The sequence below is a fragment of the Triplophysa dalaica genome, chromosome 1, assembly GCF_015846415.1.
Source record: "Triplophysa dalaica isolate WHDGS20190420 chromosome 1, ASM1584641v1, whole genome shotgun sequence".
NCBI lineage: Eukaryota > Metazoa > Chordata > Actinopteri > Cypriniformes > Nemacheilidae > Triplophysa > Triplophysa dalaica.
Genome location: NC_079542.1, coordinates 32,262,554 through 32,280,917, shown reverse-complemented (window position 1 = coordinate 32,280,917; position 18,364 = coordinate 32,262,554). Strand labels below are relative to the sequence as shown.

The 18,364-nt window shown below is 37.2% G+C and overlaps 1 protein-coding gene across 1 annotated transcript in view; it reads left to right on the top strand.

Moving 5' to 3' along the window:
- dagla (diacylglycerol lipase, alpha) overlaps positions 1-18,364 on the top strand; it is a 37,080-nt gene that overhangs the window by 6,772 nt on the left and 11,944 nt on the right. The window contains 12 exon segments of the mRNA XM_056745122.1: positions 9,247-9,348; positions 10,122-10,333; positions 10,986-11,087; positions 12,108-12,246; positions 12,322-12,409; positions 12,518-12,652; positions 13,406-13,483; positions 13,573-13,697; positions 15,540-15,655; positions 15,658-15,692; positions 15,886-15,969; positions 18,214-18,291. Coding sequence (XP_056601100.1) covers positions 9,254-9,348; positions 10,122-10,333; positions 10,986-11,087; positions 12,108-12,246; positions 12,322-12,409; positions 12,518-12,652; positions 13,406-13,483; positions 13,573-13,697; positions 15,540-15,655; positions 15,658-15,692; positions 15,886-15,969; positions 18,214-18,291 — 1,287 coding nt within the window. The 5' untranslated portion in view covers positions 9,247-9,253.

Sequence of the window (18,364 nt, the reverse complement as noted above, 5' to 3'; positions counted from 1 at the left end):
TTCCCCGCCAAAGACAAATTATTACGGCGATCAGTGTTTGTACTGTTGTACAGCAGGTGGCGCAATTACACACCACTGGGAAAAAGCACAGAATCCCAGAACCTAGAACGTATATGTCTTAGTGGTTTTTAATGATTGTTTCTTTGACAAAAAACGTTAATGATCTCAGCTGTTTAATCAAAATGATGCATTTTTGAAGAAATCTACCCACATCTATGGAGTGATAAAAAACGAACAAAGAAGATAGAAGAATACGGTTTCTTTTGTTTAATTGCGGAGACTCTGTTCTTTCATTTGACATATTGTTTGTCCATATATTCTTTACAGAAAAATAACTGTGAGCCATTAAAATTGGGTGAAAATGTCTAACAACGCTGCCATAGGCTGGCAACTTCTTTTTAAAGAGGCTGGCGGCGAATGAGTTAAAGACTTTTCTACAGACTAACGTGGGTTGAGTTTGTCTTGTGTTTGAGATCTACAAATGCAGACATGCGCGCAACGTGTAAAAAGACTACATAAGTCCTAATAATCACTAATAATGTTCCAACGAGATGCAACAAATGTCGTGTTTATAATGGGCTTTGTTGAGTCGCGACGAGATGTGGCGTAACACTGGTTGGTCAAGAAGGGCCAACGCGCTCGCATTATTTATTCTGTTACCAAGGATTTGGCACGCTCATATACAATTTTTCAAGATTTTTTTGGTTTGTAAATAATGGAGGCTGTTTTGGTATTATTTCGGATGCTGAAATATCTGAAATATATTTCATCTAAATCTTGAGTTTTTGTATAGATTTGAATTATGAACATGCCACAGGAACGTGACACTGATTGGTATCGAGATACTAAAGCTGGAATAGTCAATAATTAAATAAAATAATTAATTAATTAAATGCAAAATTAGAATAGTTTTAGCAGTTTACACAGAAATGTACTCCTTGATTTTTCAGTTTTTGCTATGAATTTTTAATCGTGCACTTTGCAGCGGGACAGGTTTGCTGCATTCTTGTGCCTTTGATGAAACATTGAAGGCTGAGCTTTAGAGATTCTCTCTTAAAACGGGGCTCTGCATGAACAAGAGGGACGTTGTCCCCTCAGCATCCTGGCATCTGTCATGAAAGGAAACTACATCAAGAGATTGTATGTGGCCTACAGTTATATAGAGACTGTATTGTACGAAATGGTTTTAGCTTCTGCAATACATTTTAAGCCATGTGTGCATCGTGTCATGAAGATTCATTAAAATAAACATTTTGGCTAAAAACCAAAAAGGTAGAATTTTTGGTTTTGCGTTTGGCGCTTTGAAAACAGTAGCACTAAAGAGTTGCTAAAAAAAGTAATTCTGAAATATGCTACACAATATCAACCCGATTTTTGATTCATCGGTTTGAAGCAGGGTGTTGTGTTGATTCGTAAACAACAAGAGGCATCGGAATGCAAGAATCATATGTTTTTATCTATGTTTGTCATAAACATCTTCACAATATCCTGATAGAAATACTAGCATGTTTATTACATTTCTGTCTTCTGTGACGGGTTCTGAAGGTGGTGTGAAGATCTGTGGACAAGGTGACATGGTAAAGAACAATTTAGGAGTTGCATAATCTGACAAAGTAACTACTATCTTAACAGACAAAAATGTGGTGTAGAGTAAACCAGAATAAGGAGGATTTGGGGCAAGTGTTTATGAAAGATTACATTTATATTTATCCCACAAAAATTGCTGTGCATTAAGTCAGCAAATAGGAAAAGTTAGATTTTATGATGTTGACTTTAAACAGATCTTTGCTTTATATAATCATCTCTTCACAGTTCAAGCTGTATAAACCATATTTTAGCACGCAGCATGAACGTGTCCAGAGAGATTTGCATGTTTTTTTAAATAATGCAAAGTGCAAGGTAATCATCACTTAATACTGGGTTCACACCAGATGCTAATTAACGATTTGTAAATTACATAGAAAGACAACGCAAAGACCCCTATAGAGGTGTGAAGACACTCGCAATCAAGTGATGTTTCGCGTCATCGGTCATTCACGCAAAAATAACAAACTTTTCCCACGAGTAATAAAGATCGTGGAACGCGATTGTTCGCATTTGGTATGAACACACCAAAACATTCATTATGAAGGCTCGGAATGTTCAGATTCCTATTGGTGAATCTCTTCCATCCCTGATTGGTCTTTTCATCAGTCTCTCGAGTTAGAAGTGATTCATATGTGAATCAGTCCATTGATTGACATTTTCTTGGACGTGACCGTCATGCATGTGTCATCCGGAATAAAAGTTCTTGATTGATAAAGCTTCCAAAAATAGAATAAGGGCAGAACGATTTTCATCTGCTCCATCATTGTGTATATACACGTACACATTATTTTTGGCTGCTATGACGGCAATGGGTGCATTTTGTAAGGCCAGCACTGATAAAGCGGATTACCCAGCATTCTTTGCAAACTGTCACCAAAGTTTGTGTTTTGAGGAGAGCTTTGTTTTATTTTTTACTTGTATTTCATTAATATTTTGAATTAGATTTTATAAAATATTTTCAGTGTTTTGCAATTTTATTATGTAATTGTGTGTCATTTAAGTGTTTATTTTGATATTACTTTATACGTTTAATTTAGTTTACTTCAGTTTTTATTTATGTTCTGTAATTTTATTTTAGTGCCTCAATTTAAGCTTGTTTCAGATTACGGCTTTCTAATTTTCATTTATTTTAGTTTATGAAATTAAATTCAAGACAATATTTGAAATGTTTAATGGTTTTAACTGTAATATCGATGAAGAATAGCTCATCTGGTCCTGTCCACTATAAAGGTGTTCAATGGCCCTTTATTTGTTTAGGCAATTTTGAACAAAATAGAAACAGACCCAGAACCATTTTCTTTTGAAATGGTCCCTGAAATCTCATGTGAGTTCAGATGCGCTATATTTGGAACGTGTTCACGGCATATAAACTGGGGTTAGGCACAGCACAGCAGCGTGACTTGATATTAAACAGAGCCATCCTCCCATGAACCGCCACTGTTCTGCTTCATAGTCATCAGAGATGAGAAAAAAATCAACAATTAAAGAAACTATTTGCTCCTCAATTACGACTGCTTTCATTTATGACTCGCACTGACAGTGTTATAGATGAACGTTCTCAATACAAGCATTTGCATGTCATTTATTTGAATATGACCACAGAGCGATCTGGGGTTATATTTACTAGTCCATAATAGCGATGATTAGACTTCAAACGCAATGTTGTTCCTTTTCAAGTATGTATGAGATGTTTAAATGCCTTTGGGGGCCACTGATTTGTGTTTGGTAACCAAAAGGACAGGAGCTTTAAAAACGTATTACCGACCTGTGGCCTGTACAAGAGCATATCAGCTGATCTTGAAAGGTTTATACTATTTGTAACGTTACACAATATCAGAACAATACAAGACATCCAAATATAATCTTGTAGTACCTGTACAGCGTTCCTTAAAGAGTACATAACTAGGTATTTTTAAGGTCCCACTTTGGTTTATGGAGTGTCCCACAACAAGTTTATATACATGGGTGTATAAAAACTTCTTTCGTAATAATAGGCAGTTATTCATACCTTATTTCTTGACTGACTCTTGAATGATTCGTTCTGCGATTCATCTGTCTAATCCCCTCCTTTCCTCTAGCCTAGTGTCATGTGATTGGTCAGATGGTCTAGTCTGCTGTGATTCGTCTACCGCGAATGAGGCTCACAAGCTACAGTATTTGGGGGAGAAGAGTGAAGTTTTTGTGGGCAGTCCTAAACAAAACGTGGGCCGGGACTATATTTAGCGACGTAAATCCGCAGCGGTTCGCGAATCGGACTGGGGACGACTTGTTTGCGTGATTTGGAGTCGACTCCCTTTTTCCAAGCTAAAAACTTAATTAATTCACCTTCGGATTTACAACTTGACATTCTACTTACATTCAAACACGGCACATTATACACTGCATGAAATGTAATTTTCCTGATCTCATGTAAGTATACTCTTTAAGCAACAACTGAAAAATCGTGTTTTCTGTGTGAACAGTCCCTCAGTGTGTTCGCAAGGACAAAATTGTGAGTCCTGCGGCGAGTTTTGATGCAGAAACCAGGTCTTCTGTCTCTCTTTTTCTGCCTGCCACACGCTCAATACTTTTTTTCTCCCTGTCATGCCCTATTTATTTCTCCACATGCTGTTCTTTTGTCGTCCCACCCCCAGCTCATACCTCAGCATGCCAATACATAATCCCTCTTTTCCATTATGAAGTCAACACTTTATTTAATGCACTGCAGGGCTAAACATATTATGTGTTTCTATGTGTTACACATCTTTCCTTCCTGTTACCTTTAAACCATTCATCTTTGTCTTTTTAACTAGTGTAACAATAATCATCCTCTACTGCATGTGTTTCTTTAGTTTGAATGAAACTTGCATTATTTGTGTTTGTCGGATGCTTTTGCAGATGACTTTATAGATCCAGTGTGTAATTTTTTAGAGGATCTATTGACAGAAATGCAATATAATATGCATAACTATGTCTTCACAGGTGTATGAAGACCTTACATAATGAAGCGTTATGTTTTTATAACCTTAGAATGACCTGTTTCTGTCTACATACACCGCGGGTCCGCTTACATGGAATACGCCATGTTGTTTCTACAGAAGCCCTAAATGGGCAAACTTCTCTAGAGAGCGTGTTTTGTAAGTATGTTATATCCTTCTGCAAACTGCAAAGAAGCAAAAATGTGACAACATCTTAGTTCTGTGTCAGCCGCCGTAGTGCTTTGAACGGGAGGGATGGAGTGGTGGAGGGAGCCATTGGTTGCAATACGCAACCTCACCACTAAATGCCGCTTAATATCATACACTGTACATTTAAAATCAAAATTAAATGTGTAGTTGAGTTTGTGCCGTACAACAGAAATGAAGTATTTCAGAAACACCTTTTTCAGCAGTGGATTTTCTTTTTACCTGTTCAATGATAGAAAGTCGGATATGTTTGGAATGAAGTGACAGTAAATGCTGACAGCATTTTCTAGGTGAACTGTTATCTGTGTTCTCAGCATCACTTCCCTCATACATCTCATTTCTTCGTCATCTAACCATCCACACTCAGAGTTTGGCTTCAACCGCGCTCGTCCTTTTTTTAGATTGAGGAGCATGTGCTACACACACCCACTCTCCACTGCTTCTCCAATATCTCCCGCTCCCAATTTTTTCCTTCCTCCTTTCTTTCTGTTTCTTTTTCCCTTCTCTTCTTTCCACCTTTCCTCCTCCTCTCCAACTCTCTCTTCCTTTACCCCTTTCCTCTTGTTTTAATTTTTCCATCTCAATTCTCTTTCTTTCTCTCTCTCTTCCCTCTTGCTCCCTCTCTTCTCTTTTTTTCACTCTTAATTTTCATGCTAGTCCTCTTCTCCCAGCATCCTCATCATGTTTCACTTTCACAGCCGCCCACTTAGTCCTTTCAACATCTTCCAGCTCCACCTGCAGTGTTTGTGGGTTTACGTCAGAGTTTGAATGAGTGTGTGTGTGTCTGTGTTTATTGTCAGATGTAGAATAAATTCAACGGCACGCATCACAGGCACCATGACAGAGTAGATGATGAAAGACGTAATATGCTTGTTTTCACTGTTATAGTTGTAGTGAAGGGGGTCGATCAGACAGAACATGCCATTCATGTTCGAAAACGCAAGGCTCTTTTGGTTGACTCTTTGAAAAGAGCTCAGCCAACTCAAATTTCGCCTCCATTGCAGTCTTTGGACGTTTCAAGCAACTGTAAAGTTCCGTCACCATAAAGGAATATCCGCCTCTCCATTAATTCGATTGGACAACAGGAATAAAAATCCATGACATCTTCTCTGCTCATAGACCCGATTCACATTTCACTTTTTTTCTGCGCGCATATTCCTTATTTTAAATGTAGATGCGTGGCAGGTCATCGCATATGGGGGGGGGCGACACAGGCAAATTGTTCTAGTCGCGTAGGCGCCGCATCAAGATAGAAATAGTTAAACTTTTCTAAGTGCGGCATCGCGGGTTATTTGAAGAGAAAAAAAGGCGCTGCTTGCATCTTCCGCACGGCTTTAGACGCAAATTTTTTTTTCAATTTAAGACGCTCATGTGAGACACAGCAGATGGCAAAAACGTGAGGCGCCCAGGCGCACATGAGCAGCGTGCAAAACACTCCCTGCAAACTGTAAATTATTCAAAAGAAGCAAATAGCAGCAATACAATTTCTATGTGATCGGCCTCTTAGACTGTCAAATGAATAAAAAATTATAGATATTTTTTTAATTTATGTAATAATACTGTTATTATCTGTGTGTCTTTAACAGGAGACCTCCGTTTGTACAAATTTACTTCATAGATTACACAAAATGGTTCATTTTATAGCAGAATTCTGCCTTTATGGAGTCTTAAAATGTCCCTGTGGAGTCACGTGAATGTTTTGTGGTACTGTTAATCTCCTCATTGTTTGAATGTGTATTTTATCGATCTAGGGTTTAGGGTTGTGTTGCAAATTGCGTCATAATCAACTGTGTGTATTTAAATGTGTTTTTAAAGATTTTTGCACGGTGTATTTTCTTTCACAAAGCTGCAGAGAACCTCAATAAACTTTCATTCTTCAATTTAAATACAAATAGCACACAACAAGCAAAACAAACCTGGCAGCTGATGGTATTTGTTCGTCTACCGGCAAACAGTTCTCTGATAGCACACATACATTTGGGAGATGTCTATTTGATGGCTGCATTTACATCTGCAAGACGTATTTATTCAGTGTTATTGTTTGCTCATCAGCAATACATTTCCTGTTAGAAGTCATATATACATCTAGAAGATGTCTGTAAGATGCTCATGACTTAGAATGTATGTTAAACTCTCTTTTCTAAGACGTTTATCAGATGTTTATACACAGCAGATGTGTTGCAGATCTTTAGCAGTAATTTAACGACATACTGTCGTTTGTGTGAAAGTAATGTGTGTGTTGGTCCCTGTCATGGCGCTTATCTGTGACACGTCTGTTTGGACTTCATGTTGACTTTAACCTCCACTCCCAAAAACCTAAAGCAAAGATACACATGTTTGGGGAAGTGCATTGCCAGGGTGTGTCCCTTCACCCCAGTCTATAAAAAGAACAATAAAACCATAAAATCCTTTATTATCCTTTACCTATCACCTCAAAAACAGACAAACAACACTTTATATGATCTAAAGTATTTTGCTGTGTCCTAGTTCTTCTGCTTTTAGGACACTATTTCTCTCACAATGAGCTGCGGGTAATATTATCATGGATTGTTTTTACCAGAGGTTGTCACCAACTTCACTTCCTCATCGTGACAGACAAATTGTTGACCTCAAAACTAGTAAATAGTGTCAATAGTGTTTACATGTTTTGTGCAATTAAGGTCAAAAAATATTTAGGATGAATAGTGTGCGAATTGGGACGCAGGGTACATCTATCGACCTCATCACATGTTTAAATATAAATACCACACGCAATGGAAGTTTGGTTTGAAACATTACACATCAGACCGTAAGTGGTTGTCATGGAAACCATCATTGGCCCTCGTTCACTGACAACCACAAGAATCTCTCTCTCTCTTTGTCTCTCTCTGTCTCATTTTCTCTGTCTTGATCATCTTGTTGCTAGTGGGGTTTGCATGAGCCAGTTTCAGTACTGCCATTGCTACTACTTCAATCTTTCTCGGAGCACTAAACTTTGACACGTAACTCATAAAATTGCTGGTAAGAGGAATCACTTGTGTGCTGGTGGGAATGTACTTTGGGAGTACATTTTTAATTCTGTGTTTTAAAGGAAAAGGTCATCTCAAAATCAAAATTGTGTAATTTTTTTACTCACCTACATGGATTAGCGTCGTTATTTTGGTTTGTTTCGCTGAGATAAAGTACTGTCGTCACTTCAAAAAAATTCAATTGAGCCACTTTGAGCGGATGGACCAATTTGATGATGACTTCTGTACTTTTTTGGACATTGACAACAAATATTACCATGATGTCTATAAGGAGGCCTGGAAATCTCTTGGATGTCACCTAAAATATTTTTATTTGTGGTCCGAAGACTTTGGGAGGTCTTAAAACATGTTGAATGTCATGTGGGTGATTAAAAAATCACACCGTTTTGATTTTGAGATGAACTTTTCCTTTAAGGAAAAACTAATTGTAAAAAGGCTAAGCAGCTGTTTCAGGAGGCATGGCTATGATTGAGTATGCAAATATTCAGTGTGTTCAAATGCGTTCATGCTTCTTGTATATTGTTGCTGTTGTTTGCTTGGATGATGTTCCTGTTTGACCTCAGTGGAAAGAAATTAACTGGAAAAGATTCACTCAAAACAAGTGGTGCTCCAGAAAACACCCACATTTATTGTCATGGTCACGGACCAGTGGTGGTTGACAAGCAACGGCAAACTTTTCCTGAAAGTTCTGTTTGGTTTGCTGAAGAGATTTAGTGAAACAAATAATGTTTGAGCTAAATTTTGTTTGAAATTACATCATGGCAGATTCAACCTATACTGTCATATTAAAGGGATAGTTCACCCAAAAATAAAATTATGTCATCATTCATTCAGCCATAAGTTGTTTCAAATATGTTCCCTTCTCAAATAAGTTTATTTGTTCTGTTGAACACAAAATAAAATATTTTGAAGAGTGGGACAATTCTGGGGCATCATTGCTATTATCATAGTATTTATGTCTCTGCTATTCTAGTCAATAGTGCCCCAGAACGGTTTGGTTACAAATATTCTTCCAAATATCTTTCTTTGTGTTTTGGGGATAGATTTGGGTATGGGGTCTTTTCCCTTGGGTCTGTAAGCAACCACCCTGTACACCCTTTGTTTTGAATATGTAAAACTTTAGTTTAAATGCAAAAGTGTGTTCTTTCAGTCCTATTGCGCAACATTGATTTTACTTTAGTATTCTTACTTCCTCTTCTCTTTTAATTTCAAGTTCCTTCAATGCTCTCTTGTTGAACTATCTTCCCTTATATTGTATTGTGATTAATTTCTTCTACAATGTTGTTTTCAGGCAGTTTCAGTATGAGTCCGTTTATCAAAGAGTGGCTGCTGTTATAAATGAATGCCAAGATGAATTGAGGAGTTTCTTATTGGAACAGCAGTTCGATGTTTTCATTGTGTCCATGCAAGACCAGATAAATGTAAATTGTACTGTATGTAAACGCTGCGTGTGAGACAGTCTGTAACTGTTTGTATCTGTGTTTCAGGGCAGTGATGCCGGGCATGGTACTGTTTCGGCGACGCTGGTCAGTTGGCAGTGATGACCTGGTGTTGCCGGCTTTCTTTCTGTTTATAGTCCACTGCATATGGTGAGTCTGTGCGTGTGTTTAGTGGGTTTTGCATGTGACTTTTATGAATAATAAAATATTCAAACCTGTAAGAAAATGAGCTGTCTCAACAAGTTCACAGCTTCATCATGTCTTTGAATTTCTTTTATAGGTGAATTTAGGCATGTAAAACCGCAACTGAACAGAAGATTATTGACTTTGAAGTTTTTCCTAAAGTGTAAAAATGTCATGTCTTTGCATTTATACTTTTTGAATATTTTTTTATTATCTAGCAACGTTCATGTTCAACTTTTTACGTAAATAATAGTTTTTTTATTCTCCTGGAATAAGAAGAAGTATAAGAACGAAAAATGACACGTAAGGGATAGTTCACCCAAAAATGATCACAAAGGAAGATATTTGGATGAATGTCAGTAACCAAACAGATCTCATCCCCCATTTACTGCAATAGCAGGGGAAATAAAAACTATGGGAGTCAAAGTGGGTTGGGATCTGTTTGGTTACTGACATTCTTCCGAATATCTTCCTTTGTGTTTAGCAGAACAATGACATTTATGCAGGTTTAAAACAATCTGAGGGTGAGTAGATGATGACAGAATTTTCATTTTTGGGTGAACTATCAGTTTAACCTTTGAGCACCATGACAATATAATTTGCTCTTCATGTTTTGCGCTTATGTTTGTTGGATGTAAACATAAGAGATCTATTTTAGTCCGACCCGAAACACTAAATCCCATATCACATTATCTTTTTTTGTACATTTATGTGACATTCTGGTTGCGTTCTTTTTGCAGGCTGGTGGTTCTGTCCGTGGTTCTCTTCGGTTTGCCGTACAGTACGGATCAGTCATGCTCAGTCACTCTTGTGGACCACGGTCGCGGTTACCTCGGCATCCTGCTCAGCTGTCTGATCTGCGAGAGCGCTATAATGTGGCTGAGCATGAGGGGCAGCATCTTGTACACACAACCCAGAGAAGCAGTGCAGTATGTGCTCTACATACGGCTGGGTAAGAATGCATGCATGGGTACGGCAGAGATAGGCAGAATAAACGTACGTTAGAACCTTGGTAAATTATTTAACAATAATTCAGTCTTTTTAGAAATAATGTTTGCCATTGTTTTAACTTAGCAACATGCTAACGCTAAAGTTTATCTTAATCTTTATTGAATCATGTTTTCGGGCAACTTCCTGTGAGGAATGTCATCTATATGGTCATAATGTCAATGAGATGCTGCTGTAGAAGGCACATTTGTGATGTTGGGAAAGACACATTAACATCATTACAATTTAAAGGGATAGTTCACTCAGAAATTAAGATTCTTTCATAACTTACTTTTTTTCATTACAAATCTGTGTGACTTTGAAGATAATTTGAAGAATGTTGCTAACCAAACATTGGCTCCCATAGACTTCTATAGTATAAAATCAAAGCCACAGAATATTTATTTTGGGGGCGAAGTATCCCTTTAAATATAATGATTATGGAACCATTGGAAAAAATAAAATCTGAAATGTGAAAAATACACATAAAACAAAGACTAATGATACACTAAACAAAAATTATCATTGAGTCATTGTAATATCATGTTGTACAAATTTGCGTGGAATATTCATACTCCGTGTGAATGGACTCTTTTGATGAATGATTCTATCTGCAGCCATCCTGTTGGTGGAGCTGGTTTACGCCGTGGTTGGGATCGCCTGGTTGGTACAGTATTACCAGCCATGTACTGACATCACCGCCAAGAACCTTGCTCTGGGTAAGAAACAAATGACAGTGATTATTGATGTGGAGGTGATATGACCGAAATTAACCATACGAATAACATGCAGTTATATTTTCAAATTTTAATTACTATATAGTTATGTCTTTCTTTGGATACTCAAGTGACTTAAATGAATTAAATGAAAAGTCCTCCATCTCAAATAAAATACGAAATTATTAAAGAAATAGTTCACCTTCAAAATAAAAAATCGTTCATCATTTACTCGCCACAGCGAGTTTAAATTGCAGCTTACTACTCTACACACTTTTCAAATGACGTTAAAATGACGTTTCCCATAATTTTTTTTTGGCAGACGTTTTTATCCAAAACGACTTGGATTGCATTATCAAATACATTTTATTCAAAGTATGTGCAATCCCTGACATCGAACCCACGACCTTGGTGTTGTTAGCGCAATCCTCTTCCCCCTGAGCTACAGGAAAGCTACATCAGTGTAATCTATATCATTGAGACAAAACGAGACGTTGGTTGACAGCAGAATTTAACTAAAGTAAGCTTTGCGTTGCAACCCTTAATAACATGTTTGAGACACATTCCTCTCATCTAACACGAGCGTGGCGCATGGGACAACCTTACGCTGTCCAGACATGTTTTTATGCCGTATTATAATCCAATGAAACCTCCTGTCCTGTGAATTTGGAGAAAGTCATTTTAAGACATTTGTGTCCTGGAAACACACTTTCAGCGTTGACAACAACACCCCTGGTATAGCTTTCTCATGTCTGTGATGAACATGAATCAGTGTCTGTCATTGTCCACCCCCATCCCATAATAACACTCTTCCTCCACTGTCTGTTGACACTGTGACGGAGAGACGTTTGGTTTGTATATTTATCGAATCTATAGGCATCTGCTCGAGGAAATCTTGTGTTGATGTAGCTTATTTAGGACGTACTGAGATAAATGCGTCTGTCAAATGCATAAGTGATGTCAAGTGAGGGCGTATGAGGTGAATTAAACATTTTCATGTTTGAAAATGTTTTTCTATCCCAGGAATCGTGGCGTGTAATTGGTTAGTCATCTTCAGCCTGTGTTTCACCATGATGTGCACTTTTGACCCTACTGGACGGACCTTTGTGAAGCTGAAAGCGACACGCCGCCGTCAGCGCAACCTCACAACATACACCCTCAGGTAAAGCATCTCGTGATTTACAATATTTTTTAGTGTTCACCACTCTAGGTACGAGCTTCTTGTTAATTCTTTCAGACACAGACTGGAAGAGGGTCAAGCCAGCAGCTGGAGCCGGAGACTCAAATTCTTCATGTGCTGCACAAGAGCACAAGATACACAATCTGTAAGACACATGCACAAATACAACAAACCCAAACATGTCACAACCAAATGTCTCTCTGTCAGTGTCAAAAGAATGTTTGTATGTGAAGTGTGAGCTATTCTTTCTCAGGACGCTTATTCGGAGGTGGCCAGCCTGTTCGCGGAGTTCTTCCGGGATCTGGACATTGTGCCGAGTGACATCATCGCTGGTCTGGTACTCCTGCGACAGAGACAGAGAGCCAAAAGATCAGCCATCCTGGATCAGGTACAAACCAAGACGTAAAACGTGACATATATTCATTTTGTCTATAAGGGGTAGAGCTGTCAAATGATTATTCGCGATTAATCTCATCCGGAATAAATGTTTTGTCTTTACATAATGTATGAACTTTTGTCTTAAGAATATATGTCTGTGTACTGTGCATGGTTATTTTGTATCAATATGAATATACACTAACATGTATATATTAAGAAAAATATAAAAATGAATAAACATTTATATATAATTAAAATTCTTGCTAAATATGAATACATGCATATATTTCCTAAATATATGAAGACTTTGTTTCCAAAATGAGATAACTGAGATAAGTCTTAAAAAAATCATGTTTTTTATTATGTTAGCGCGTTTTATTGTGTTTTATTATGTTAGTAAATTGAATTTGTTTGTTATTATGGCTAAAATCAAAACAAACCAACTGCAGTGTGATTGCAATTAATTGGAATTCACAATAATTTTTATTTATTTTTTAACATTTTAAATACGGAGTTTTCTCATTTTGGAAATAAACTCCCATACATGTATGTGTTTGTAAACACAAAATAAATATGCACAGTCCTTATATTTTATATATATATATATTTATATGACATATATTATGTCATCACAAACATTTATTTTAGATGCGATTAATCATGATTAATTGTTTGAAATTCCGTATTCAGAGTGCATGTTAGCCTGAGAGATGCTGAAACGTTTCGTTTTGAAATCACAATTCTTGTCTTCTTTTTCTTTTAGGCAAACAATGATGTTTTAGCCTTTCTCTCCGGAATACCAGTAACCCGCAACACTAAGTATTTGGACCTCAAGAACTCGGTATATGTAGATTACATTATATGTGTCTTTGTGTTATGTATCGTTTAACATTATTTTTGCTCATGAGATTGCTCATCATTTGTTTTTAGACTGAGATGGCCATGTATAAAGAAGTTTGTTACTACATGCTGTTTGCCATGTCGGCGTACGGCTGGCCCGTCTATCTGTTTAGAAAACCAGCGTGTGGACTCTGCCGACTTATCAGCACCTGCTCGTAAGTAAATGTCACCATGAAACGGAAGTTGGGATTAACTTGTCTTCCTTATCGTGTATCAAGGTGAAACGGCTTCTGAAATGAGAAAAAAATGTATTTTGCCTGGTTGTAAATTGAGCCTGCAGCCGAGGGCTAAAAATCCCTGGCATCCTACTTCTTTTTGTTGCTGACGTCATGTGGTGAAGAGTTGTTGTTGAGAGGGGGAGAGGAAGTGCAAATGAATTTAAAACAAATAATGGAATGCACGGATAAATCATTTATAATAATCACTGCAACATTGTGTAAAACACTTAGAATTTTCTGTTTCATTGCATGGTGACTTTAAAACTAAAATGGATGTCAACGTTTTGAAATTAATGTTAGGTTGGAAAAGGCTAAGGGCTGGTTCTTGTGATATTTGTGGGGCAGGCTTACTTTTCACTAATCTTAAATGTTGAAGCAAAATTTCTGCTGTTGCTGAAAGCCAAATCGCATCCAGTCAGAACACATTTGATGTGCGAAATACAGCTATGTGTGGAACAGTTCTTTAGGCCAACAGGATCATGTTGTGGGCGGAGCTATTTGGCAAATTCCAAAACACATGTTGATTGATGAAACGGTAGAAAAAAATCATATACCGTTTCTTATAATTTTTTGTAAGAAAATTGTATAATCCTTATTATTAAATTTGATTGTTCACATAAAAAAAATCTCATTATTTACTGTTGTTTCAAACCTGTATCAATTTTATTGTTCCACTGAACACAAAATAATATATTTGGAAGAAAGTTTGTAACCGAACATGTTTTGGGGCACCATTGACTTCTATACGAAATGCAACTACTATGGTAGTCAATCGTGCCCAAGAACGGTTTCTTACATTACTCTAAATATATTTTTCTGTATTCAACAGAACGAAGACATTTATACATTTACATTTATTCATTTGGCACACGGCACATTTGGGATCCAAAGCGACTTACAAGTAGGAGAGCATATAAACATTTTATCAACACGCTTCACAGTACAGTCAGTTTACCAACTAAAAGGTTAGGAACAACTTGAGTAAATAATGACAGAATTTTCAGTGTTGGGTGAATGTCCCTTTATTTGAGCTGCCAATATTTTTTTGTTCTTTGAACACTTTACAATAAGGTGCTATTCATTAAATATGTAAATACATTAGCAAATATTAGTTAACAATGAAAAATTTAGTTTTTCAGCATTTTTTTAATCGTTGTTAATGTTAGTTCATGTCAATTCAGTTAATTCTTTTAGTTCATTGTCCAATAACTAATGTTAACAGTGACAATGTTTGATTTTAATAATGTATTAGTAAATGATGAAATTAACATGAATTAATATTAATAAATGCTGTTGAAGTATTGTTCATTGGTAGTTCATGTTAGCTAATGCATGAACAAATTGTTGACAAATAGCACCTTAAGTTCTCTTTTAGGGTTAAGCTTTTTTTATTTAACATTTGAATTAGTTAAAGTTTTTTGCTGTTCACATTTTAGTAATTTTACACACAAAATGTTCAATTGCACTATGAATAAATGCTACCGGAAATTGTTCATATTTTGGAAATAAATCTAATTAGAATTCTAGTTTGACATTTTCGATTTTGTTTAAAATATCATGTAGTAATAGTGAGATGAGTGTATTATTACTCTGGAATTGATCCACAGAAATCTTTACACTTGAATACATGTGTTTGGTTTGATAAACGTGTTTGGTTTGTGAAGTCAATTGTCTTACTACCAAAATGTAAGAACAAGATGTCACGCTACTCAAATAGCCAATGTTAGTGACATCGGATGGCTTTTAAATTAGAATTTCTTTTCTTCTCTTTCTTGTCAGCTGTAATACGTCAGTTTCGGGTTCTCGTCTGTCTCAGTCGGTAACTGTGGAAGAGGACAACTGCTGCGGCTGCAACGTTCTCGCAATCCGACGGCAATTTCTGGATCGAGACCTTAAGACGTTCAAATCGTCTACACGTCGTGGCACGATGCGGTATGACAGATTTAATAACGTCTGTAACCTCTTAACCCTTGATCTTTGAAAGACCCCTGAGGTGTTTTCACACAACATTTCATTGCTGTCGTGTTTGATTATCGTTTATTGATGTAAATGAGTCATCTTCTTTTAAAATCTAGAGAATTTATAGCGTTGAAAATGTTTCAAACAAATGATTGGGGTTTTATAGGTTTATGAGACACCCTTCTTTGTAGCAGTGGATCATGGAAAGAAAAAAGTTGTGATCAGCATCAGAGGGACGTTGTCGCCCAAGGTGAGATTCACTACGCTTATATGTTAATTCCTAGTTTGAGACACAATCACACAAAGGCCCGGATGAAGAATTCTGAGGCCCCTGACACGAATGTCTTGGACCCTCCTACACACACGTGTGCACAATACAGTTTTAAAAAGGTCTATAGGGTACTGCTATCTTATACAGGTTTGCATTGACAAGTTACAAACTATGATCACAACATGAAGAACAATATCACCACCTGCACACATTCTCCATCATACAGGATTTACACAACATGAATGCAACAAAACTTTCCTGGACCAACAACGGCAATATTAAGACATTTCTCTGCATACTGTAACTCACTGGCATATTCATCTGCACACACACTTCCACACCTTTACATATTAATTCAGTTCTATCAGATTCTTTCAAACTCGCACGATTCACAAAACTCTTCTGAAGAGAAAATATAAGAACTTTCTTAAGTACCTTCTGTAATTTATAATGAGTGCAATTCTCAAATATTTTCATCTTCATTTTTTCTAAGAATAAACGGGCAGTATTTGTCCATGATTAGACTATGGATTATCTAATAATGAAGGCTAAATATTGCTTAAGTAAGGCAGTTACTGATCAACATTATATCAAAATAAAATCATTCATAATTGGCAAAGAAACATCACCAAATAAATGTAAAAGAACTCGTACCTTTCAAGATTTTAGACTGCCGCGGGGGTATATCAACTCCTTATTTTTACAACAATAAAGTCGTTCTCATTGTCAGTTCATGCCGCGACATCATATAACAACTCACATTAAAAAGCGGTGATCGACAATATGTTCTTTCACACAGCCTCATGGTAACCATGTGCATATTACCGACAAACTTTGTTGATATTTTTATATCCAAACAGTCGATAACAGTGACAGGTTGTTGGAAATGCTGTTTTGTACTCATTTTATTCCCGAGTCTCCTGTCGTACTTTGCTGCTTCTTCCTGTCACTACAGAGTGATGCCAAGAGAAGGCGATCCCTCGCACTGCGGGGCATCACTGGCGTCATTTTCCACTCAATGAAAGCTAAGGTTTATCCAGGATGTCGCTAGATTTGTTGCTATGTGCTTCTTCTGTACAAAAGCCGGCTTGTAAAAATGACTAAATCAAAAGACAGACTACCTCATTTAGAAACAGTGTTTTTTGTGTGTGCGCGCACCTCCAAGTGTGGGGGCCAGAGTAGCCCACGGCAGAATGAATATAGCGGAAATGCTGTTATGTGAAATTTTCATCTCATTTCCTGGGCCCCTTGCGCTCGTTGACCCCTGTGCCCATAATGCCCGTTGGATAATCCGGCCCTGAGCACACCGAGGTTATTTCCATGGAATCTCACTGATTGAACGTTAAAGTCATCTTATTTTATGATGCTTCCACGTTATGTTGGAATTATTAATTTTCCATGTTGTAAAAATCGGTGACGTCTTTGTTGAACTTTACAACTCGGAAACTCTGGAAAGATGTTCGGTCTCTTCACAGTTGGGGTGTCTGTTAAAAGAACAGAACTGCTGACGACCTTGACAGTTACAAGAAGTTAGATCACTAGTTAGTTCCACCTTTCTCAATGACTGTCACACACATCGTAAAAGGTTCATCGGAAACCACTGTACATTCTGGCATTGCAGTGACATCGTAACAGACAAAAAAAGGTAGTCTGGAGGGGCCATTAGTTAGCATTTATACTGCACTCTGATTGGTCAGATACAGCATTCAGCAGCCAAATGTTATTTTTTTGCATGACATGATTATTGGTCAACAGATGTGATATTACAGTTGCAAAATGATTTGAAAGGATGACCATACTGTCAGAGGTGAATTGAGTGTTGAATTATTTAAATTATATGCTAACTAGAGTTGAAAGCAGCATTAGTAGTTTTCAATAATTTAATGGTCAGTTAGTACTTGATATTGATATTTGAACTGTATAATATATTGTTGCCTCCGGCAACAGGTTTTCAACATGGCTGTGCTGCTTTAATACTTCTCAGAAGTCTCCACACTCTTTCTTCTCACACAATAAAATGCTTTCGACTCCAATCAATATTTCATGTCCATTTATATATTTCTTTGGTAGTAGTAGTGAAGTAAGAAGTACGGTAATGCACAGCAGGTCATTACCACAACATAAACCGGAGAGTGTTGTGGTAATGGCCTGCTCTATGTACATTACCGCTTACATGCACGTCTGGTTCACTTTCCATTTAATATCCTTGTTCCTCTCTCTCAGGACGCATTGACGGATCTCACAGGCGATTCAGAGCGTTTGCCTGTGGAGGAGCAGCACGGCACGTGGCTCGGACATAAGGTTCGAAACACATGCTTACTCAAACAACGCTGGTGAAATGTTAACAAACCTGCATGTTATAAACCGCAACGGT